Source organism: Cyprinus carpio, chromosome B25, assembly GCF_018340385.1.
Source record: "Cyprinus carpio isolate SPL01 chromosome B25, ASM1834038v1, whole genome shotgun sequence".
In the NCBI taxonomy this organism is placed as follows: Eukaryota; Metazoa; Chordata; class Actinopteri; order Cypriniformes; family Cyprinidae; genus Cyprinus; species Cyprinus carpio.
Genome location: NC_056621.1, coordinates 14,982,226 through 15,006,339, shown reverse-complemented (window position 1 = coordinate 15,006,339; position 24,114 = coordinate 14,982,226). Strand labels below are relative to the sequence as shown.

Genomic DNA, 24,114 nt, shown 5'->3' with positions numbered 1-24,114 from the left:
TTGATGAATTGAATCACACTGGTTGTGCAATACTGCATTTTTGATTCTGTAAGAAGACCCAGTTCAGAAGAGTCATTTGTTCACCATACTTGTTGTAATTCTTTCATAGTAATACAGGTATAGTGGTAGACTAAATTGGTTATTGTCTTGTGTTTTAATAATCAATTTTTGCTCTAGATTGAAACTATTTGTTTGAAAACAACATACAAAACCACTTCTAGACTCAAAACCTTACAGTCACTGAGATACAGCTACAACTAACTTTATTTCTTTGTCTTTTTACTCAACAGATACAGTCCAAAGTCCCATCTACCCTGCACTTTACAGTATCAGACGCTTAATAATGAGACACAGACCCAAGAACATGATGACAGACAGACAGGGGAAGTGAAGGGACAGGAGCAGCAGTAGTTCTCCCAGGACACTGTCTCTCGGGTGGGACGGGACAGGGTCTGTTATCTGAGGCATCTCACAGTAGATGCCCATCCAGCCCTGGTAACACTGACAGGTGAACTTGTGCTTCATGTCCAGGATATCGGGGTTGTTGAGGTGGCCGCTGACGTGGAAGGGTGGTCCACGGATGCTGGGGTTGAGGCGGATGTTGAAGAAGCATGGGTTGAGGTGCAGGTAGGTCCCAGAGTCCAGGCTCTTACGAACACATTTGCCGTTCTTCTTGCACAAGGCCTTGCTGCACAGCTTAGCAGCTGAGGTCACATTGATCACATAGGGACCCAGTGGACCATCAGTGTACTTCTTGTTTGTGAAGAGGTTTGTATGTGAGGTGGCATTGATATATTAAAGATATTATAATTTATATATATACACACACATATACACACAGTATATATATATATATATATATATATATATATATATATATATATATATATATATATATAAACTATATATATATATATATATATATATATATATATATATATATATAGTTTTTTGTATCAGTTTATTTAGTGTATCAGTGCCATATTGTTACTGTTGACTACAATTATTTAAAACATCTTTATTATTGTTTATTATTTAAATAAAATAAAAAAATCTAAATATTATATGAAAAACTTTTCAAAACTAGATAAGGTAGATCTAAAAATTACTGTTGCCTTCTGGCAGCTAACTTAAAATAAGTTTAAGTACTTAAGCACTAAAAAGTACTAAAATTAAGTTACTAAAAAAAAAACTTATTGATTGTTTTTAATTATTATATTTGTATTTAGTCATTTGTGTGTGTGTTGTCATTTTTGATTAGTTTTTGCTTTTTAAAAATTGTAAAAATCTATATAGTTTTGTGGATTTTTATTGCAGATTTAGGTAAGTTAAACCAAATCAACTTTTTCCTTTGGCAATTAGCTTAAAATTTAAATTTTATTTTATTTGAGTTAACGCTTATTTAATTTCAAGTAAGAAAAAAATGTTTTTTAAGCTTTTAGTTTTTTATTTTTTAACTATAGTAACCCTGACTAAAACTGAAATAAAACAAATTAAAGCTAAATAGAAATATTACAAAAATAATAATGATAATAAGTATGTAAAAAATTACTAAAACTTAAACTAAACTAAAAAATTATAAATAGTATATAAATAATACTAAAATAACACTAGTTGATTATTGTACAACTGTTCATGTTCATTTCCCTCGTTTTTACATTTAGATTAACTTTGCCATCATCTAATGCTCACATAAAGTTAATCTTTTATTAAAAAACAATAACAATAATAATTTAACAATGCAGTTAAATCTAACAATCTGTACACTATATTGTTATGATGCTTAAATTCACTTGTAGTATTAAAAATTATTAATTTTATTTTTTATTTTTTTATTTTTAATTTGTTACACAAAATAATATAAAATTGAATACTGGCCATCTTCTTATTTTTTCTCATGATAAAGTGTGTTTCTGTTAAACTCTATTCCCATCAACTTCACTGAACATGATACAACTCGTCAGAAATTTCCCCCAAATGTTTAAGCTCATTTACGTGCGAGACGAATAAACATAATTCCCATTATGTCATGCAACATAAAAACAGATTAGCATTTTGTTAATCTTTCCATCTGCTTCAGTTTACTAACATCCTTCTGCTCTGTGTAAACAGGAAATGGGATTCACCCACAAAATGAGCATGTGTCCTTCAGGAGCACGTCTGTCTCTGTGTGATACAGTGCTGTAAATCACCAAATACTGAGATGCATTCGTGCCATCAGTCATGATGATGCTAGTATTGTTTTATTTTAGGTTTAGATGATCCTTTTTAAGATATGAATTGAGGATAGATAGTTTCTTGAGCTTTAAACATGTTTAATATGTTAATACCATCAGCTCAAGCAGATGCTGATCTTCAAATGTGATTGGTTATGGTTGCTAATATTAACAATTTTTAGTTAAAACATGCACCCAATCCAATCAAGGAGATTTAATGTTGGATAATATTGTTAGCATTTAGAGAATTATTGATTTGGTGATTTAATTTGTTCTGTGTCTGATGTACATTACCATGCTGAGATCATGCTTATTCGGATGAGCCCCACAGGACCACCCCAGCGGCCCCCAGTGCTGCGCTCTCTCCTATAGTGTGGACCAGGTCACTCTGTTAAAAATGAATATTGTTTTTCATTATGTTAATGCAGAAAAGCAAGAAATTGAGTCATATAGTAGTAGGCCTGAAAAATAAATTTGTTACTAGTTTTGCTCAATACAAACATCACAATCACAGGTGCTTGGATGTAGGGTTTAGCATTTGTATATCAGCTATGAATGATACCTTAAATTATATGACTAACTGAGGAGAGGTGTGTAATCGCTCATTTGATTTTCGCTGACGGGAAGTAAAAAACAATACAGTAGACCTACATGTATAATGTAAGGTCTGGAGCCTGTGCTATCACAATGAACATATGGAAGCTATCGGTTGTAACCTAAACTAGTCATAATAAGTACATTACCTTGTGATGTACCTCGTTGTCTAGAAAGGCGGGTGGTCCCATCAAACTGAAAACACGACTGCAGACCTACTGCAGAGTTTGATTTGGAACATTCCACTCATAATGAGGTGACAGATGAGTGTTTAAGCATATCTCTGGCATTTAAGATGCCGGGGAGGAGGGTGATTTAGGGGGTGGGTCTGTCACTCAGGTATTTGACGAATGATTAAAACAATGTGTGTTTGACAGGTTCTTCTTGATGGCTGGAAAGCGTGCTTGGAGGATGGTGTGAAGTAAGTTTATTTTTTATAAGTTTTTTTTAAAGGGACAGTTCACCTAAAAATTAAAATTCTGTCATTAATTAATCACCCTCATGTTGTTCCAAAAGATCTTCGTTCATCTTCGTAACACAAATTAAGATATTTTTGATGAAATCCGAGAGCTTTCACCCACTCCTGTCGGGAGCCTGACGAAGGGCGGGGTTAAGGGACGGGGTGACGATGATAACTAGGGGGGAGGCAGCCAACTCGTCACTAAAGAAAACAAAAATAACAACTTTATTCAAAAATTTCTTCTCTTCAGTGTCAGTCTTTGACATGCGTTCATGACAGTACCACGACACGCACAAGAAATTATTGAATAAAGTTTATTTAATAATTAAGAAATTATTTAATAATAAAAATTAGTTAATAAAATTTTATTTGACTAAATTACAGTTGAACCACTGATGTCACATGGATTTATTTTTGGCAGTTGCGTTGCTGTCTACGGAGGGTCAGAAAGCTCTCGGATTTCATCAAAAATATCTTAATTTGTGTTGCAAAGATGAATGAAGGTCTTGAAGGGTTGGAATGACATGAGGGTGAGTAATTAATGACAGAATTTTAATTTTTTGGTAAACTAAACCTTTAAATAACGAAGCCTTGTTTTGTTTTGTTTTTTTCTCTCCATGCTGTGTTTGTTAGATGTATACTTCAGATGTAAAAAAATAAATAAAAAAAAAACTAAATGGGCAGAGACTTACAACAGGCCTAGTCACACAAAGAATAACTATTGCTGCATCCCAATTCGCCTACTTATACTATGCCCTAAAAGTATGTACTCATTTTGTGAAGAAGGTACATACTTTTGAGTATGTAGCATAATAGTAATGCAAGCTTTGGGACATACTACTTGTCATAATTACATCTTTAATGGACCGCTCTGTTGCTTAGTTATTGCATTTTGGGACGGGGCTACCTGTTTAACCAACCAATGACAAACAAGTGTTCGGTGAAACCTGTTTGAAAACAATCATTGTTTTTGCTTTTCTGTTTGTTGGCAGCAGTTTAACTAGTAGTTTTCCCCTTTTTAAATGATAGAAAGGCATAAAAAAGAAATGACAAGAAATCATGTTTCGGCTTATTAGAGCACATTCTTCAACTCCTATACCATAGTTCAAACTTAATTATTCAATTTTAACCCTATATTTAAAGTTCTACTCACTTCTGAAGGGACAACAAATGTGTATGCATAGAAGGGCCTGGAATAGACAAAAACAGGCAGCGTATAGTCATTCCTAGCAAACGAGGCAATCTGCATGGCCTCCTTGACACGGTAGTGCACACATTTAACAGTATTAGCTGAAGACTTGAGCTCATAATCAAGGTAGATGGAAGGATAGAGAGCCGGCCAGATCTGGTGTTGAGTTCATGACTTGTCCGGCTCTCTCAAAGAGCTCCTTTGCTTCATTTTCAACCTTGCTTTGTGGCCAACCAGAATGCAGTGGTCGCCAGTTTTCCCAGTCGATGACACCAAGCCTGTGAAAGTCCTTGAAGGGTATGAGCTTGTCGATGTCAGCTCAAGCTTTGCTGAGGTGTTTGCTCAGGCTTTTGTTCTGAGGGAGGCCACCGCTGATGGGAATCCCAGAGCTGGTGTAGTAAGGATAGTATCCCAGCAGGTGACTGTGGTAAAAGATGGTCACGTTGGGGCCGCTCAAGGTCTCGTTGCGGTTTGCAACAATGTCAAAGACACTAAGTTCCAAATCCACCTTGATAAAGAGATGTTTTTCCCATCATTTGGACCGCACACGAAATTTGCTAGATTATTGACACATGTTCAACCTTGAATTGAAAACAGCAGGATTCAGTAGGCGCATTCCACACTGAGGGTAACAAAGGCATTCGGGCCTGCTTCAGCTGATCCACACACTGCCACTGCCAGAAAGCCGATCAGCGCCATCACCCAAATGCCCTCATAGATCAGTCAACCCACATGCCACAACCTAGAGAGAATGACATATCAAAAATTAATTCTTTGATATGTAACTTTTGAAAATATGTTACTAAAATAAAATGTATATAGAAATTCTAGAAGAAATAAGTACCCCTCTACATTTGTGTTGCTTGTATTGCCCTTTTGGCAGAAATAACTTTGGTAGCACTTTACTTTAAGGTGTCTTACACACATGTACATGTATTTACTGTTGCAATAACAATAAATTATGCATAATTACATGCAAGTAACCCTAACCATATAGTAAGTGTACAGTATGTAGTTAATTAATATTACTCAGTACTTAAATGTATAATTATATTGTAACAAGGACACAAACTTAAGTGTAACCAAAACTTCTTGTATATGATTCTTGTATTATTGTTTTAAATCTCATTCCTATTTTTCCCTATTCCTCCATGCAGAATTACAATATACTGATGTATGCAATATATTTGCATGAAAATTGCTGTAAATATTTGCTCATAGGAGCAGTTTTACCCAACTTTGTTGACAATATCTAGATTTACGGGGCCTTATATAGACCCTTAAATAGGCCCTTGGATGTTTGGAAACTGTTTTGTAATTTTGGTTTGGATAACATCACGTTAAATGATAAGTCATAAAGTTTTCGTATCACTATTTCAATAATTTACAGGCATTTTGTAAGTCTTTATTTTTATCTTATTTTTCCTCTCTTGATTTGACATTTGAAAATGTCATGTGTATTACATTAAAATTCCTTGCTAATCTCCGTCAAATTCCTCTCGCGGTTACAAGTGTGATTGTGTACACTCAGGGGGCCTCGTAAATGAAAGCAGTTCTGAACGTGCCTGTTTCGGCCTATTTATTTTTCAAATAATTCTTTAGAACAAGTTTTGTTCAAAGAGAAAATAAAGACAAAGAAAACAATCATATCAATTCACCATCTGAAGGGTTTCTTCTGCTCTGATATTTTTAATGGATAACATCTCCTTCTCGTGGGTTTGTGGGAGTCTGTCAGATAAAATAAAAGGGAAGATGTAGCTTACGGTACATGTGGAAGATCTGCATTTCCTCTTCCAATGAGATGGCAGTGAAACTTGTCCATCTAACCAAGAGCAACAACGTGGTGAAGTCACCAAGTCTTTTCATAAACCACAACCATCTACAGTGCCTGACCACAAAAAAGACCCCCCAAAAACCCGTCTGAGACATACTGGCACTGCTTTCTCCTCAGACAGACAGTGCTCAAGGGACATGAGAACCAACTGCGCTCTTTCTCTTCTTTACAGAATGGACTGATTGAATCCAGATGGCAATGGAGCTGCACATCATGTTGCAGCATTGAACTTTCTTGCCTTTTTATTCATTTAAACTGGAAAGAAAGTTTATTGGGTTTTGAAAAATGTGGGGGGAAAATTATATATAAGCTTTGTGCTTTATCCATTCTTTAATCCATTCTGATATTATACTGAAACCTATTTATGCCTTCAGAGTAAAAAAAACAAAAAACAATATAATTCCTCTTAACTGTGTCACTATATCAAAACATTTTGATTGCTTCTCGTGTGGCTTTATATCACAAAATTTGACCCACAATCGCTTTATTTCTTGTAATTGCAATTTTATTAACTATACTGTAACTTTATATCTCACAATGTAACTTTATATCTCAAATTTGAATTGGTTTCTCACAATTGTGGCTTTGTATCTCAAAATGTGACTTATCTTGTATTGACTTTATCTTACAATCACTGACTTTTCTCACAGGTGTAATATTAAAATTCCTGTAATTTCTAACTGTATATTTAACAATTTAACTTCATATCTCATAATTATAATTTTTTTTTTGTAATTGAGAATTTATGCCCCACAATGATTTTGTCAAAATCTTGTCATGACCGTACTGTATCTCATAATCGCTACTTCATTTTTCACAACTGCAACATTATACCTCTCAACTGTAACTTTATAACTTCCAATGTACAGTAACTTTGCCTTATAATTATGATGGTGACTTTTTTTGGCAAGAATTTTACTTTATATTTAAAAATGTTGACTTGTCTCATAATTGTGACTCATAATGAATCTAAAAATAAAAATAAAAAATCCATTAAACCTCCCAAACATAACATAAATCTTGAAATGTAACTTTATCTCACATTTATGATTTTGTTTCAGATAAATATGATATTCCACAGTTTGACTTTATATCTCACAATTTTTACATCTCGTAATTACTATATCTCATAATCACTTTATTTTCAGCAGTTGCAATATTAAACCTGCCAAATTTAACTTTATATCTCACAATTAAATTTTGGTCTTATAATTATTATTTTATATCCCACAATGTGGCTTCATAGCTCAAATTTTAAATGTTTCTCATAATTGTGACTTTATATCTCAAAATCTGACTTGTCTCGTAATGACTATCTCACAATTGCTTCTTTATTTCTCAACTGCAATATCATACCTGCAAACTTGTATATGGAAATGTAACTTAATGTCTCACAATTATTAATAACTGGACTATAAATCTCTGAAATCTCACAACTCACAACTCATACATTACAATAATGACTTTATTTCTCACAATTGAGACTTTATTTGTCACATTGTGACTTAATATGTGGCACAATGTGTGTTTCTTATAACTACTTTTATTACTCCAAAGCAGTCTTTTCAATATGAACAATGCTTGCAAAACCTCTTCTCCCTCATGCTCTATGATCAAACCAGAACATTTACTTCATATTGTAACCAGCATGCAGCTGGAATAAATACAGTGGTCAGCTGCAATCAGAAGGCCTCATGCTGCAAACCTCCGAATCTTGTGTTCCCTAACTTGAAAAGTAATCTGGAAAAAATACATGTGGACCCAGGCCTCTGCTAAACCTATAAGCTTAGAAACATCATGCTGCATCTGATAATTGGGAAAAACTGTAATTGCATTGAGATTTTCCAAGATTATTCTCGTAAAGTTTGCAACCGAATAGTCTTGACAGCAACAATACCCTGGCGTTCCTCTAAACATGAGCTTTTGCGTGAAATTCAGTGATGAAATGTCACAATACTTTCCAAAACATTTCACAATGGCCTGTGTGGCCTATGAATTTGATATTTTACAGCCTGTTTGAGCACAAGTGTGTATATGATTATTTTCTTAATGCTATAAATACGATTTGCATATGGCGCTAGTATGGCTGATGTGGAATTTGACTTATCTCATAATGACTTTATCTCTCAGTCACTACTTTATTTCTCACAATTGCAATACTTCAAAACTGTAACTTTATATCTTGCAATGTAGTTTTATATCTCACAATTCTGAGTTTTATGAGTTTCTCATAATTGTGACGTTTTATTACAGAATTGTGACTTTATATCTCAAAATTTGATTTATCTCATAATGACTATCACTTTATTTCTCATAATTGGAATACCTCAAATCTGTAACTTTGTATCTTGCAATTTTATATCTCACAATTATGAGTTTGTTTATAATAATTGTAACTTTTTATCGCACAATTGTGATTTTATATCTCAAAATTGGATTTATCTCATAATCTCATAATCTCTCGGTCGATAGTTTATTTCTCACAATTGCAATACCTCAAAACTGTAACTTTATATCTTGCAATGTAGTTTTTCACAATTGTGATTTTAAATTTTGACTTATCTCGTAGTTCCTCATAAATGTGACATTTTTTATGCATCACTGTAACGTTATTCTTTATTTATCTCCATATCTCTTTTTTTTTCTGGTTTTTGTTGAATTTGTATTGTAAAGTTGTTTTTTTTGTTTTTGTTTATTGTTTCTTTATTTTGTTTATGTTATTTTTTATTTTTATTTTTGAATATTGACTTTATTTATATGTGTATAGTTTATTGCACAATTTGCATCAGACACTGTAACGTTATATCACTTGTAATGAATACAACTGTTTCACTTGTTTTGCACCTGAGGGAAGCAGCTATTGAAAGCCTCTCGAGTCTATCCTCCGTGAACTTGTCTCCAGTCCAGTCCTAATTAGGAGGAACTTGCTCTACACACACACTTTACCACCAAAAAGCTCTTCTCACTTGCTTTGAACATGTCATTATTTTTTCCAGTCCAGTCGTTATTTTTAGGATGGCTTTTTTAGGTTGTTTTGTACATGTCATTATTTTTGTTTAGTTATTAACATGCCAGGTCATTTCCAGCATTGCTCAGCACATCCGGTGTAATTATCTTGTCTTTGTATTGAATATCCAACTGAGGCATTTTGTTTCGTTGTGTTATATGTGTTCAGAGATATCACAGTTATCAGGGTTTCCTGTGTGAGTTGTTGAGTGGCATTGGTATTGGTGCACTCTTGAATTGTTAATTGATTTGGCTCCTCCTCGTCAAGCTCCCAGATGAACAGCAATTAGTGATCACCGACATGCCAAAGCAGTCTGTGTCGCTCCAGGACTACAATAATTCTGAGTGATTTGTGGCATGATTGTAATGAAATGCCTTGGCTTTTGTTGTTTTGGGACTTGATGTCCGTTATTATTCAATTATATGGTTCAATGATGTATAAGGTATAAATTTTAAAGAAAAGTGGAAAATATCTAGTTTGAAACATGGCAAGTTTTTTTTAAATGTAGTCTTTGTATAAAGACTTTCTTGTATTTTTGAAAAACATTAAAATTTAATGACTCCTATATTAAATGAAATATCATGAATTATTCATTTATAAACATAAAAAGTTTTGGGGTAGTGCACAATAGCACCACACAAAATAACCTTGTCTTGTCATGGAAAAAAGAACAACAACAACAACCCCGCTGTTTTATGCATGTTTCTGTATGTTGGATGCATAGCCTATTGTAGTTAACTAATACTAAAACCACTTAACAAATATTTTAGCTAGTTGCCAGGTTTCTCATTTTCAGTTAGTTTAATTTAATGTTTGACAATAAATAAAACTGAAACAATAATAATTAAAAAAAAAACTATAAAGACATTTAATGAAAAAATACTAAAATTTTTAATAAAATTAAAATGGAAATGTAAAGTATAAAAAAAACATTGAAAATATAAATATAAAATTATCTCAGTGATACTACAATAACACTGGCACATTGGCAGACAAAGGATTTTCAGATGTTAATAAGCAGTAAATCACTTTTGTTTATAGCAAAAAAAATTATAATAATACAACATTATGACAAACAACCTAATTCTTAACAAGAAACCATTGTTTCATTCTTTTAATTAGGCTTTTTCTGTATTATATCATAACAGTTGTACCACCTGACATTTCTGACATTATGCCTCTCCCAAAAATTATTTAAATTAATTTTAATTATTTTTTAACACAATCATCATGCATTCTTAAAAAAATAAAGATTCCAAAAGTCATGCTTCTCACAGTGATGCTATTAGTTTTTTTTGTTGTTGTTCCTCAAAGAACCTTTTAATGCAAAGTTCTTAAAATATACATTTTTCTTAGTCTGAAGAACTTTTTTCAAAGTCTAAAAACCCTTTATTTCCACTATAAAGAATATATATATATATATATATATATATATATATATATATATATATATATAATATAAAAAAAATAAAAAGAGCCTCATGTCATTGAGCCGTATACTGTAAAAAGGAGAGTGTCTAGCCTATAAAAGCATCATGTATTGAGAATATGCTGAGCACAGCACCGAGAAACACACTTGATATTCGATCTTGTATTTAAACAGTTGTGAAAACACAGTCGTCCTTCTTACAGTAATGCAATCTGGTTGTTGTTATGGAGAGTAAATCCACTGCAGTAGACAGTTTCTGTAATGTCAGGTGGATTAACGTTCAGACACAAACGTTTAGACTACTTGACAGGTTGGGAGCCAGTATCTCTGGCACTTACACAGGACCACCTGCAAGGTTCTTCCTTTCTTCTTTCACACTTGAAAACACATACCTATTTCGTTTCAAATTACAATGTTACTTTTTTCTTTGAAAGGACTTGTTTTGGCATTTCTGAATGTTCAATGTCGCATTCCTGTCTGTATTTATGTGATTTTGTTACCCACCCTGGAGGAAGTCCCCCTTCTCTGCTTGCAAAACATGAAAATTGCATACTTCAACAGTATTTGGACACCACAGACAGATCAAGGACTATGGTTAGGTTGCATATTCTTATGGAACAGTAGCAGGGGGGAGAGCTGTTCTCAGTCAGCAAAGCACAAATACAGTTTGAGGAGGTGTACAGTTACCGTAGTATATCCATAGTGTTACAGTGCAGGGAATATATACGTTTGGCCTAGACAGGATCCTCCAGGTTTGGCTCCAATCATGAGCTTGGCCTTCCTCCCAAAGTCTTCAGCCCACCCTGATGGTCCAATAAAAAAAAATGGTTTGGAAGTCTGTTTCACAGCTTTATGTCTTGTAAGGGGCAAAAATTGTGATTGCAGAACATCAGAGATGAAAAAAAAAAAGTAACTTTTAGTAACTTACTTGATAGAAAACAGGAGATTTAAGGGATAGATCACAAAAAAAATCTCTTTCATCATTTATTTGATTTGTTTTGTAGAACACAAAATGAGATGTTTAGTAGAATGTGCAAGCTGCTCAACTGACCCTTTGCAGGGAGTTTAATTGACAGGCGATTTGACCAATCATAACGCCGAATGCTCCATTTTGTTCGACAAACAAACCAGACAAGAGAGTAGATTAATGTCCATGGACTTGAACTTGAAAAACTGTGTGTATTGACGTGTTTCCACTGTTGAAATACGACACCTTCTGATGTTCATTCATGTTTATTTCATGCTATAAGAGAAGAGTAAGAGATGATTGGTTCACATGCCATTTGAACGGCACGTTAAATCGTATTTATTGTTTGAATTTCTATAAAAAATGACCAAATTTGAAAGCTGCTCTGTATTGTCTGTCGCCGTGTTGTCATTGTCCTCTTTTCTCCTCAATGTATTTTTCAAAGAAATAAAATTACAACAGACTTCTGAAGTATGAATATTAGATAAAACAAGGGATCAAATTCTTAATTTGTTGTCATGATATCTTAATTGATCAGGACAGGGTTCCATCATTTCCTGAACATGAAAAATATGTTTGTGCATTGAAATCACTCCTCACAGCGGTAATCACTAGAGGAATATGAGCTGTAGACAGTATTGTATGTTTGGATGAAGCTGGTGTCATAAGTTGGTGAGTCCTGGGTGTGAAGAACATCCAGAAAGAACATCCTGACCCAGAGTAGCTTTAACATCCTGCTGGAATAAAACCTGACATGCATTCCTTCACTCTCCATCATTACAACAACATTCAGACTGTAGCGCTTCATTGACATCTTGTGGTCAGTTCATTAAACAACACTTCATATTGTGTCAAGTTTAAGGACTTCATTAATTACACTTGTCTGGGTCGGTATATTAGAGCAAAATTCAACATCCTATTAATTTTACTATTAGGTTTTTGGTATTTATTGTGAATTATTATCTTACCATTTAAAAGAAAATGTGGACATGAAATACTGATTTGAATAATAACTTATTTTATTTGTAGAGATGTGTGCCTAAGTCAGTTATACAGTGTAGTACTGGACAACGGTCAATATTTAGAAATACACATGAATATTGCGAACGTACCGATTAAAATCAAATATTCCAAAGAGCAACTGTAATACATTAAAAAAACTGCATTATTACTAAATCAATAATGCTTTTTATATCCTCACTATACTTGATAAACTATAGCGTTTTGTAAAAAAAAAATTGTAGTTCTTTGTAAACAGCTTTCAAATGGCAACAGTTCAAGGGCAATATTAATCTAAACGATGAATAAATATACAAAACATAGAAGCTGGGGTTTAAAACTCACTTCGTATGGCTCAGTTTTTTTTCTTGTAAGCTTATGAAGATCTGATTCATGTACAGTATACTGCAATTTCTCAACACAAGTAAATACTGTAAAATGACTCTGCAGATTCACTTGACCAATCAAACTGTTAATAATGTAGCTCACCTCACAGTAGTTGATTAAAATTGGTTTTCCAGCAAAGACAACAAACCCCTGAAACTGAATCTCAATGCAATTTGAAGGAATTTTAGTCAGTGCAATATCAGTGCCTTTTGGAAAATTCAATTTTTTTTTCTTTCGTTTTTCATTCGATACAATTACAGTACACTTCTTTGATTTGTAATTTTCTTCTGATGTTAAAATGGTTTAGTTGGTATACCTCTGGTATAAATCCTTAAAAAATCTCTAGTTTCATTCTCAATGTCATGGCCATTGGTTTAAATCCCAGGAAAATGTAAAATGTAATAAATAAATGTACATTTATGAATGTAAATCTATATTTGTATTGAAAAACAACAGCTTAAAATAGATAAAATTGCAAGCCAGGTTTGAGAATCTTCACCAGGACAAGTCAAGTTAGAGTAGGTGACTTGGACATCCAGACCAATTTTTTTCCAGCTAAAATAAATTTCAATTGTTTTTGTCATCCAGAAATCTAAATCTGAGCTTGAGCTCTTGAAGCAGCTTCGACTTTGCAGCTTCCCAGCTGTCTTCCCAGCCTAGAAATCAAACAACCAACTTTTAGCCAACTGTAATATATTAATATTACACACAAATATTCCCACCTTGACAGAAGAACTGTTTACTCTGATTATTATGAATTGTTTTTGAATTATTCTGCCATTGTAAAGTCTGTGGTCAGTATTTATTTATTTTTTTTATTCAACAAGAATGCATTAAATTGATCAAATGTAACAGCAAAGATATTTACAGTGTCATGTTACAAAAGATTTTAATTTAAAACTAAATAAAAACTTCTTTTGAACTTTCTATTCATCAAGGAATCCTAAAATTGTATCATGGTTTCCACAAAAATATTAAGCAGTGCAACTGTTAACATTAATAATAAGAATTGTGTCTTGAGCAGCAAATCATTACATCAGAATGATTTCTGAAGGATCATGTGACACTGAAGACTGGAGTAATGATGCTGAAAATTAAGCTGTGCATCACAGGAATAAATTACATTTTAAAATATATTCAAATAACAAAACAATTCTGTTACATTTAAATAATATTTCACAAAACTACAGATCTACTCTATTTTATCATAAACTGTATTTGATCAAAGAAATGCAGCCATGGCGAGTTATGAATATATTTTGCAAGACTTTCAGAAACATTCCAAAATCTCACTGACCCCAAACGTTTGAACAGTACTGTATTTACAATGTATTATTCATACATAGATTTATGATTAAAGTGCCTCTATTATGGGTTATGAAAGGTTCATATTTTGGTTTTGGGAGTCCCCAACAACAGGTTGACATGCATGCAAGGTCAAAAAACACTTTAATTGTCTTATGATATGACATAGATTTATGATTAAAGTCTCAATCGACTGCAAACGATTTGGTCAATGATTGATTTTTTCCAAACCCCTTCTTTGCGTGACACTAATGCTTGTCTGATTGAATCATGCTGTAAGCCGATTTCAGTTTGTGAGCGCAGTGCTGCTTTGTGTACAGCGTTACCGAGGAAACCACTATTTTTAGCGCTCCAAAAGCTGCATCTAGTGGCAAAGAATGAATTTGCATTTGCATTCAGACCAACCCGAAAAGACCAACAAGTAGGCGGGTAATATGCTAATGATTCATGTTGATGTCAACATTAAACGGCTTGGGATTCGTTTTAAAAACGACTCGTTTCACTGATTCAGAGTCGACTCTTTCTTTTGAGAGACAGTAACTTTATACCGATTTAAAACTTTGCAGGATGTTTTCCTTCACTTAGAGCTGTGTTACTGCATAAAAGGTAATTTTCAAAAATCCATAATAGGGGCATTTTAAATATTTATAAATGACATTAAATCTTTATTGAACATTTATGATGTTGTGAGTGTGTATGTGAGCTCACCTGGACTGCAGCAGGTTAACGGAGCAGAGAAAGTAGCCTTTGCTCCAAGTGCCTCTTCTGTGTCCTCAAACACTGGCTGTGGCAGAATCTGCTTTTTGAACCACTCATCTACAGAGTTTCTCAAAGGTGCATTGTCTGCTTCTGTAAGAAGTTCAGAACAGAATGACAATCATTAAATTATTATTTTCTAATAATGGACTTCAAGAAAGACAAACTGGTTGGTGTTCAGTGGCTCTGACCTGTCTTTACCCCCAGCAGACCCAGTATGCGTTCACTGAGATGTTTTTTAGCTGCTTTCTTGTTGCTTTGACATGTGCACTTCAGCGTATAGTCACAGAAAGACAGCTGGATAGAGGCCCGTTCCTCAGACTTCAGGTCAATGACCGGCTCTCTCTGACCGGCCCTGTTCAGTATTGAGCGCAGCTGATTCTGCACCTCTTCAGCACTATCAGCTCCAGGTAGTGAAGGATAACCAAAGAGAGGTGATAATAAATGTAAGGCTTTCTGGAGAGTACGTAACTTGGCTTGATCCTCTGAAGATCCTAAAAAAGACCGTATTATATTTGAACACAATGGCAAACAATGTTTTTTGTTACAGTTCTGTTCCCAGTTAAAGAATTTATTGCTTTAAGAAGCATTGTAAAATGAAAATAAATGAATATGATTGACTGTGTCAGGGTACATGTTTTTAAATATCTCCCTAAAAAACAAAACTTAATGATATTTCTGAATTATGATAAAAAGAATACCTTTTTTACGTACTTAAAACACTACAAATAAAATATTAAATGTTTTTAATGTTATTGAATGATGCATCTTCTGCTCATTAAAGCTGCATTTGTTTGATCAAAATTACAGTAATAACAGTAATCTTGTATAATATTATTACAATTTATAATAACTGTTTTCAACATCAATATATTGTAAAATGTAATTTATTCCTGTGATGCAAAGCTGAATTTTCAGCATCATTACTTTAGTCTTCAGTGTCATATGACCCTTCAGAAATCCTTCTAATATGCTGATATTATCAATGATATTATCACACTAGTGCTGCTTAATATTTTTTATGGAAACGGTGATATATTTTTAATAGAAAGTTCAAATAAATAGCATTTATTTGAAACCTTTGTAATATATGTGACCTTTGAATTTGATGCATCCTTGCTGAATAAAAGTATTAATTTCTTTCAAAAAAATCAAATAAATAAATAATTATACTGACCCCAAACTTTTGAGTGATATATTTTTCATTTTCTTTATTTTGGACACATTGACTTGTCTATAAACTCTTTTTTCTTCAGACGCTCATACTAACCTTGTCCGTCATACTTCACATCGTAAGTTATGTTCTTTAGTGAGCAGTAAAATGACTTTTCAGATTCTTCAACTTCTTCCTGAGGAAGAGGAAGAGACCTCTGAGAAAAGTGCTGCTTCACCAGCGCAATGCACATCTTTTCATCAAATCAGAGGTCAAGAAAAAAACATTAGTTAAGGAACATAAATCGACTGGTATATTTCTATATGAATACGTAAATACACAAATATATACCTGAGCTAGGATCCAAAATTTCCATCGCACGGCCGAACAACAAGTAGGCTTTTCGAGTGGCTTCTCTCTTAGAGTCGTAACCTTGTTGTTTGTTAACACAAGTATAGTTTTCCAGGTTGACTGTCACAGTACATTTGAAATTATGATCATATTTTATGTTCTCCATGTTCACTTGTGGTGGCTTGAGATTATATACATTCAACAGCTCATTGATTTCTGTAAAATACACAAAGATGTACAAGTAGATTTTGAGTACAAGTACCTTAAAGGGAAACTCCACCCCAAAATGAAAATTTTGTCATTAATCACTTACCCCCATGTCGTTCCAAACCTGTAAAAGCTTCATTTTCTTCGGAACACAATTTAAGATATTTTGGATGAAAACCGGGAGGCTTGTGACTGTCTCATAGACTTCCAAGTAAAATACACTGTCACGGTCCATAAAAGTATAAAAATCATCGTCAGAATAGTCCATCTGCCATCAGTTATTCAACCGTAACGTTATGAAGTGACGAGAATACTTTTTGTACACGAATAAAACAAAAATAACAACTTTATTCAACTATTTGTCTCCTCTGTGTCTCTCTGCATCACCATAGCGGCATTTTGGCGAATCAGAGCTGTACGCAGGCAGCGTACGCTCTTCTGTGTCAGCCGCGCTGCACTGATGCACTGTTTTCTTTCAAAGCGTAAAAACATTCTTGTGGCGCGGCTGACACAGAAGAGCATTCACTACCTGATTCGCCAAAATGGCGCTATGCTGATGTGGAGTGACACAGAGGAGACAAATAGTTGAATAAAGTTTTTATTTTTGTTTTATTCGTGTACAAAAAGTATTCTTGTCGCTTCATAACGTTACGATTGAATCACTGATGGCAGATGGATTATTCTGACAAAGCTTTTCATACTTTTCTGGACCTTGACAGTGTATTTTACTTGGCAGTCTATGCGACAGTCACAAGCCTCCCGGTTTTCATCCAAAATATCTTAAATTGTGTTCCGAAGACAAACAAAGCTTTTACGGGTTTGGAACGACATGGGGGTAAGTGATTAATGACAAAATTTTTATTTTGGGGTGGAGTTTCCCTTTAAACTTGTCACTTTTTTTTTTACAGTGTACCATTAGCGTTCCCTACTGGTGTCCCCTGAAACAGCACATTATCTTTCTTCCTGCATGCTCCATTACCTGGACAATCAATCCTGGGCTTTTTCCTCAGTAAGGCTGGAGAGCTGGAGTCTGGAGGGTCCGGCAGCACAGAAACAAAGACTGACTTTTGGCCTGATGTGGAGATGCTTTTAGACTCTGAATGATCTTTCTCTTTGGCCTCACTGATGGATACTGTAGAAGTAATCAGATCCGAGCTGATGTCGATGGACATGGGCTCTTCACTGACCTCTGTTTTATTATCCGTGTCATAAACAGGATTTTTTAGACCCAGTGTCTCTAGTCGCTCCTTCAGAACACCTTTGAAGTTCTTCTCAGTATCTGATATCGGAGGACAGTTGAGGATCCCTGACAGATGCTGCAGAGCAACTTTAGCTGCCTGTTGCTCCGCCTGTTTCTTCTTGGTGGAGCCATCTAAGAAATGCAAACTAAACATCAGCAAACAATAGCTTGTAAATCAGCACAACACTTTTGTGAAAGGAAGATAAATGATGTTTAATGAATGACTAAGTGCAGTTACCTTTGTCACAAAAAGTAAAAGGCCCGACGAGTTTGAGCTTGCAGATGGTTGTGCCGTCTTTAAAATCTTCTATTGGTTTTGGGAACCCATTTGTGTTGAAATATTCCATCATCACTGACTTGTATGTCTGATCTGTTGTAGCAAGAAAAAAAAACAGGTTTAATGAGCTATTCAGTAAAATCAAATTATATATATAATTTAATCAAAATATGTTATTTGAGTCCTGATGTGTTGAAAGTGGCAATAAACTAATTTTCAGATGTATTTTAGAAGGCATTCTTGCCCATTAAAGGGTTAAAACTGCACATTTACTGCACAAACCTGAAACGGATTTATAACATGCAAACATGTTTGTATGTATTTCACAGTAATACAATACAATATGTAAATTGTGCTTAAAGTGTTTTATTAAACTAAGCATTTAGGCATTAAGGCTTAAAATTGCTTAACTTAATATTTGTACTTTACCTTCTATTGGAGCACTAATGCAAAAACTTTCCCATAAAAGCTTATAAGCTGCTTCGGTCGCTTCTTCCTTTGTAGAGCATCTATCAGACGCAACTTCTCGACTGAGATCCACAGTCACTTTACCAAAGAAAGTGATTCCTGAAATGACAAAATATAAAATGATCTACTGTATCATACACTGATCTCTTATTATAATTATAATTCAACAGTACAATTTATTAGTCATATTTCACCTGAGGAAGATGAAGAGGAGGCCTCAGAGTGCATGGCTGAGCTTGACGGTTCATCTGTGCTTTCTTTCTGTAATTTCAGCTGCTTGAGGGCAATGAATGCGACCTCCTGATGGGCGGCCTTTTTTTCGTTGAACACCCTTTCGCCAATGAAACGTTGTCCATTTACTGTCACTTTACCTCTGTAACCTGTGCGGAGGATGTGAACTTTATGTGATTAACTGTTGAATCAAACCTGAATGAAGGAATGTCATCCACTTTTCCTGTATGTCTAAAAAAATACATGTTCTATTTGTTTCAAAAGGACTATCATGCAATTAATATTTATTGGACGGATGATGGATTTGTTACCTTGGGCTTCTTGATCCTCTGTAAAAACAGGAAATTTGTCCTCTGGCCATTTCTTTGCCTGACAATATTCATAAAGATGGTTTTTGTATTTAAGCGGGTTGCCAGGAAACACTGGATCTGTGGATAAAGAAACACTGGAATGAGACAATCTGAATATTGTTGGACTCATGTGAACTCAAAATGACTCAAGTTGAGTTAAACTTGTGTAGTTTAGTTTATTAATTTGCTCTATATATTAAAAGCATGGCAAAAGGCTACTTAAGTGCAGTGAAAGACAGTACATGTTCATGATTGCATTACAACTTTTAAAAAATGCACTTTGTAAAAATTGTTATAAAATTAAAGCTTTACTTTAAAGTATATTTTTTAATTATTATGTTTTAATTTTAACTTAGTTTGAGGTACTGATTTATTTAAAGCTGCTGTATGTAGGATTGACACCGAGTGGTTGAACTAGGTATTGCAGACCAAATTCAAAATATTGAAGAGGGTTTTTTCACCCGGCCCCTCCTCCTCAGACTTGACCAGGCAGGTTGCCAGATTGATGAACCAACAGGAACGAGCATACTTGATGATGAATGAAATCAAATATGCTGTGTTTTCCGCCAACTGGCAACCCGGGTGCCGAAATACAATTGGGTAAACTGGCAGTGGGCGGGTTTCACAAACCAAAACAGAGACAGACATTCCGGCCAGGAACGCACATTTTCAAAGGAGAATAACTGACTGTAGCATTGTTTTTCAGATAAAAAAGTATGTTATGTTAGCATGTTTCTTAAATATCTGCAAACATATGGTGTTTTTATGCTTTAGTAGAGTCAAAAACTTACATACAGCACTTTTAAGTACATTAGAACTACATTTTAACTTTTAAAATTGATTATTAATTATTTAATTTATTTATTTGGAATTATGGTTTAATAGTTTATTTTTATTTTTTTTGTTTAATTTAAATTCAATTAAGTGTCTGATTACATTATAGTACATTCAGTTCACACTTAAGTATAGTCTTTTAAAGTATACTGCATTATATCTATAGTAAGTACTATTTTTAAAAGTATGTTTACTGTACTTTTTTTTTTTTTTTACAAGGAATTGATCTCCTCTTAATTTAATCATAATCATAATAATGTAATTTTCAAGGGATATTATATTAAACTTTATTTACGAGTTCCCTTTTGCCCTACAGAACACATCAGAAGCATGATGAGGAAACTAAATATTACTTAATGATTAAATCAAACCAAAATAATTTTTTTCTCACCATGTGTCACTTTCTCCAGATGGTCCACTCTTCCTGTCAGGTGGCTGATCTGCTCCTCGTGTTGATCTACTTTTGCCTGCATCTCTTTAAGTTTGTCGACTTCAGGACCCAGGTTCTCCAGGAGATCTTTGTTTTGGTCCAGGAACTCCAGGAGACTCTTCATGTCCTGGGTTTTTTCTTAACATCGAGTCATGTTTCAGAACAGACACGATGCAGTTCACACACTTCAGTGTTGATCTACTGTACTTACATTGACATTTTCATCTCGGTTCCCCTCGAGGCGCGAGATAAAGTCTTCAATCCTATCTTTCATGGCCTGCTGCTCACGGTTCAGAACATTCTGGCGGTCTTTCACGGTCTGGAGATCTTCCTGTTGGCCATCTACCTCACACGGGGCTTGATTGAAATTCCTGTCCAGGATGTTGTAAAACTACACAGGAATTTGAACAATGTATACATAATACGGTTCTATGGAAGAGCAACATCCTAATAATAAACTGAATAGTTTTCCATCCACCTGTGTTATCTCCTTTTCCAAGTCTTTCATTTCTGGGACATGAGGTTGAAGCGTCTCGGCCAGCTGCAGGAGCGTTCCGTGATGCTTTTTCATATCCTCATTGCTCACTTTGAAGTCAGGTGAATGCATTACACTGTTCCGTACAGTTATTACCTAATAAAAATGAGTGTTAAACGTGTTATCCAGCACAGCACGAGAGCTGGGGAAGTTTAGGTTCTTTCCTCCTCAGTATACGTACGTTTCTCACACACTGTCCTGGGATGTTCTTGAAATGTTTGCAGAAATTCATGAAGTTTAGGATGGCAGCGATATCAAACTGGTCAAACTTGCGATGTTTCGTCTGCCCACGTGGCATATGTGCCTGTCAGAAGAAATAAAAAGTTTTGTTCACTGACACCAAATATCTAAATATAACTCTCCCCATATGCAACAGACAGCAACGCTCTATGCTTATTAAAGATAAAGCTACTTACTTTGGCAACTTCCCACTTATCTGTGGGCCATAGATGAGGCTGGCAGTTGTCCCAGTACATACGATTATCATTCCCATTATGATTGGCAATGATTTCCTTCTTCCAGCGTTCACACAACCGGCAGAGATGCTGCGGAAAGAAGCAAAACACAATTTGAGAGACTCTCCCAGAAACTCTGACATTCTTTTACACTTTTTGGTGTATTGCCATATTTCAATTTGTGTTGACACACAATTGCAATGACATTAATATTATTTAAAATGTGTAATGTGTAGACATTTTACAAATACAGTAGCCTTTTACATTGGGATCATTTTAAAAGTATTTTTCTGTATCTTTTTTTGCATCGTACAATAAATTAAGAAGGGTGTTTCTATTGTTTGATTGACATTACATTTAAAGTTTACCTTATTCACACGCTCGCACTTCAGCGCACAGCTCTGTCTATTGAGCTGAGGTTTGTTTCGAAGAGAATTGTGATAGGTTTCGGTTTCCTTTTCGATGAAGCCCTGAATGCGGCTCCTCAGAATGTAAAGGCTCTCCGTTGTTTTCAGCCAGTTTTTGTAGTTTTCATCACTGAAGCGACTGTAGGATTGTGTGCCGCTCATGATCGCTCATTAAAGTCTCAGGGATCGATCTCTTTTGTTACAGTAGAGCTGCGCTGCGATGCGCCTCCTCTGTCTGTCCTCAGCAGGTCAGCTGACTCTTGAGGTTGCCAGATACTCGAAAAATCAACCTCGTGCGTTATTGGGGAAAGGGAAACAATAACGAATTTGTTGATATTCTTCGGTGCCATGGTAACCGTAGTAAAATGGAATCTCCTTAATGTTAGTATTATAAATATATTTTTTATTTTCATTATTTATGTTTGTGCGTTAAAATTAGTAGGCTACATTGTCCCACACCCAGAAATGATCTGAAATTATATTAAAAAAATATATATTTAATATGAATATCCATTATATTATTACGTTTGTAACCCTAATTATTATCAAAAGAGAGTTACATATTTATTTATTCATTCATTCTAAAGTTAGTGTAGGCCTGGTTGTTTACAATTGTGCGAATGAAATAGAGGACGTGATAATTGAATAAACATGGAAAAATCAAGGTAAATATCACTTGTAGGTGAACACGTGTGAATAGACTTGTATGCAACACTTATAACTGAAGTTATGTATAATTTAGGAAAGGAGCAAGAGTTCATAAACAGAGAAACATAACAGAGCTGTTAGTTAATTGCGCCATCTAGTGGAGATCAGAACGAGCTTTTATTGACTGAAATTTGTCTTGGTGATAAAAGAAGGAAGTTTAAAGTACAAAGAAATACAAGAAAATAATACAATTGTGTGTGTGTGTGTGTGTGTGTGTGTGTGTGTGTGTGTGTGTGTGTGTGTGTGTGTGTGTGTGTGTGTGTGTGTGTGTGTCTCCATATGACCCATATGTGTATGTGTGTGTATGTATGTGTGTATATATATAATATGATATATATATATATATATATATATGTATATATATATCAAATGAAAGCTCTCGATGTGCTCTTTTAGTATACTAAATTGTATTTAATTGTAAGAGTGCTGAAGTCTAACTAAAGATATACTGAAGTTTTGATAGTGCTAAAGTGAAACTATTTCAAGCATACTTCAGGAACACTAAAAATATCTTGTAATTAAAGACCAATATTATTAAGAGATCATACAATCCTCATCAACAGTGACATTAAAATACAGTTTAGGCTTAATATTGAAAAATTACTCTGCATAAATGGCAGTATCCCACAGTCTTATGTGGACTTCTATCAATCTTTACAAGTCAGCCAGTCAGAGTAGGCTACTATTTCATGTACAGTTCACCATTTCATCTGAAACGTTCTTTATGAGACACATTTATACTAGTTCAAATCTATTAACATTTTATTTGCTTTATTTATTGTCTGTTTACTGACATATCACTAGATACTTACTGATATATAAATGGAATTAATCTTATTTATTTGGAGTACTACTAGTGCACAATGCACATTTCTATTGATGAGGATCGTATGACCTTTGAATAATATCAGTCTTTAAATGCAAGATATTTAAAGTGTACCTAAATTACACTTGCGATAGTTCCACTTTTAGCACAATCAAATATACTTCAGTATATCTTTAGTTAGACTTCAGCACTACTTTCTTACAATTAAAGTGTGTTAAGTACACAATTAGTTGTTTCAATTTAGCAGACTTTAAGTATTCCAGTTTAGTGATATGTGTATAATATGTAAATGTATTTGTATACACTCTCAGAAATACAGGTACAAAAGCTGTCACTTTTCAAAAGGTACATGTTTGTACCTATTAGGTTCTAATATGCACACTTTAAATACTAATATGTACCTTTAAGTTACCAAAATAAACCCTTTAGGTACAAACATTTACCTTCTGAAAAGGTCCTGCCCCAGTGACAGCTTTTGTACCTTTATTTCTGACAGTGT

General features: G+C 34.2%; 1 protein-coding gene and 1 pseudogene across 1 annotated transcript; both read right to left on the bottom strand.

The window, feature by feature from the left end:
- Positions 1 to 290: 290 nt before the first annotated feature.
- On the bottom strand, positions 291 to 5,158 carry LOC109074051 (annotated as a pseudogene).
- A 6,542-nt stretch (positions 5,159 to 11,700) lies between these two features.
- LOC109074045 lies at positions 11,701 to 22,353 on the bottom strand. The gene is made up of 16 exons (XM_019090096.2): positions 22,043 to 22,353; positions 21,636 to 21,764; positions 21,401 to 21,523; positions 21,163 to 21,315; positions 20,896 to 21,075; positions 20,646 to 20,823; positions 19,382 to 19,498; positions 19,034 to 19,219; positions 18,801 to 18,938; positions 18,333 to 18,464; positions 17,834 to 18,226; positions 16,648 to 16,863; positions 16,414 to 16,557; positions 15,335 to 15,637; positions 15,096 to 15,236; positions 11,701 to 13,738 (listed from the first exon to the last, which is right to left on the bottom strand). The coding sequence occupies exons 1-16, from the start codon at positions 22,241 to 22,243 to the stop codon at positions 13,650 to 13,652; spliced, it is 2,823 nt and encodes a 940-aa protein (XP_018945641.1). The 5' UTR covers positions 22,244 to 22,353; the 3' UTR covers positions 11,701 to 13,649.
- Between the last annotated feature and the right edge of the window lie 1,761 nt (positions 22,354 to 24,114).

Excerpts from the sequence above, each read along its gene's own strand:
- LOC109074045 (XM_019090096.2), bottom strand. The coding sequence starts at position 22,243 with ATGAGCGGCACACAATCCTACAGTCGCTTCAGTGATGAAAACTACAAA. Across the intron at positions 16,558-16,647 it reads AATTTTGGATCCTAGCTCAG|ATGAAAAGATGTGCATTGCG; the intron begins GTATATATTTGT and ends ACCTCTGATTTG. Across the intron at positions 13,739-15,095 it reads GTTAACCTGCTGCAGTCCAG|GCTGGGAAGACAGCTGGGAA; the intron begins GTGAGCTCACAT and ends TTTGATTTCTAG.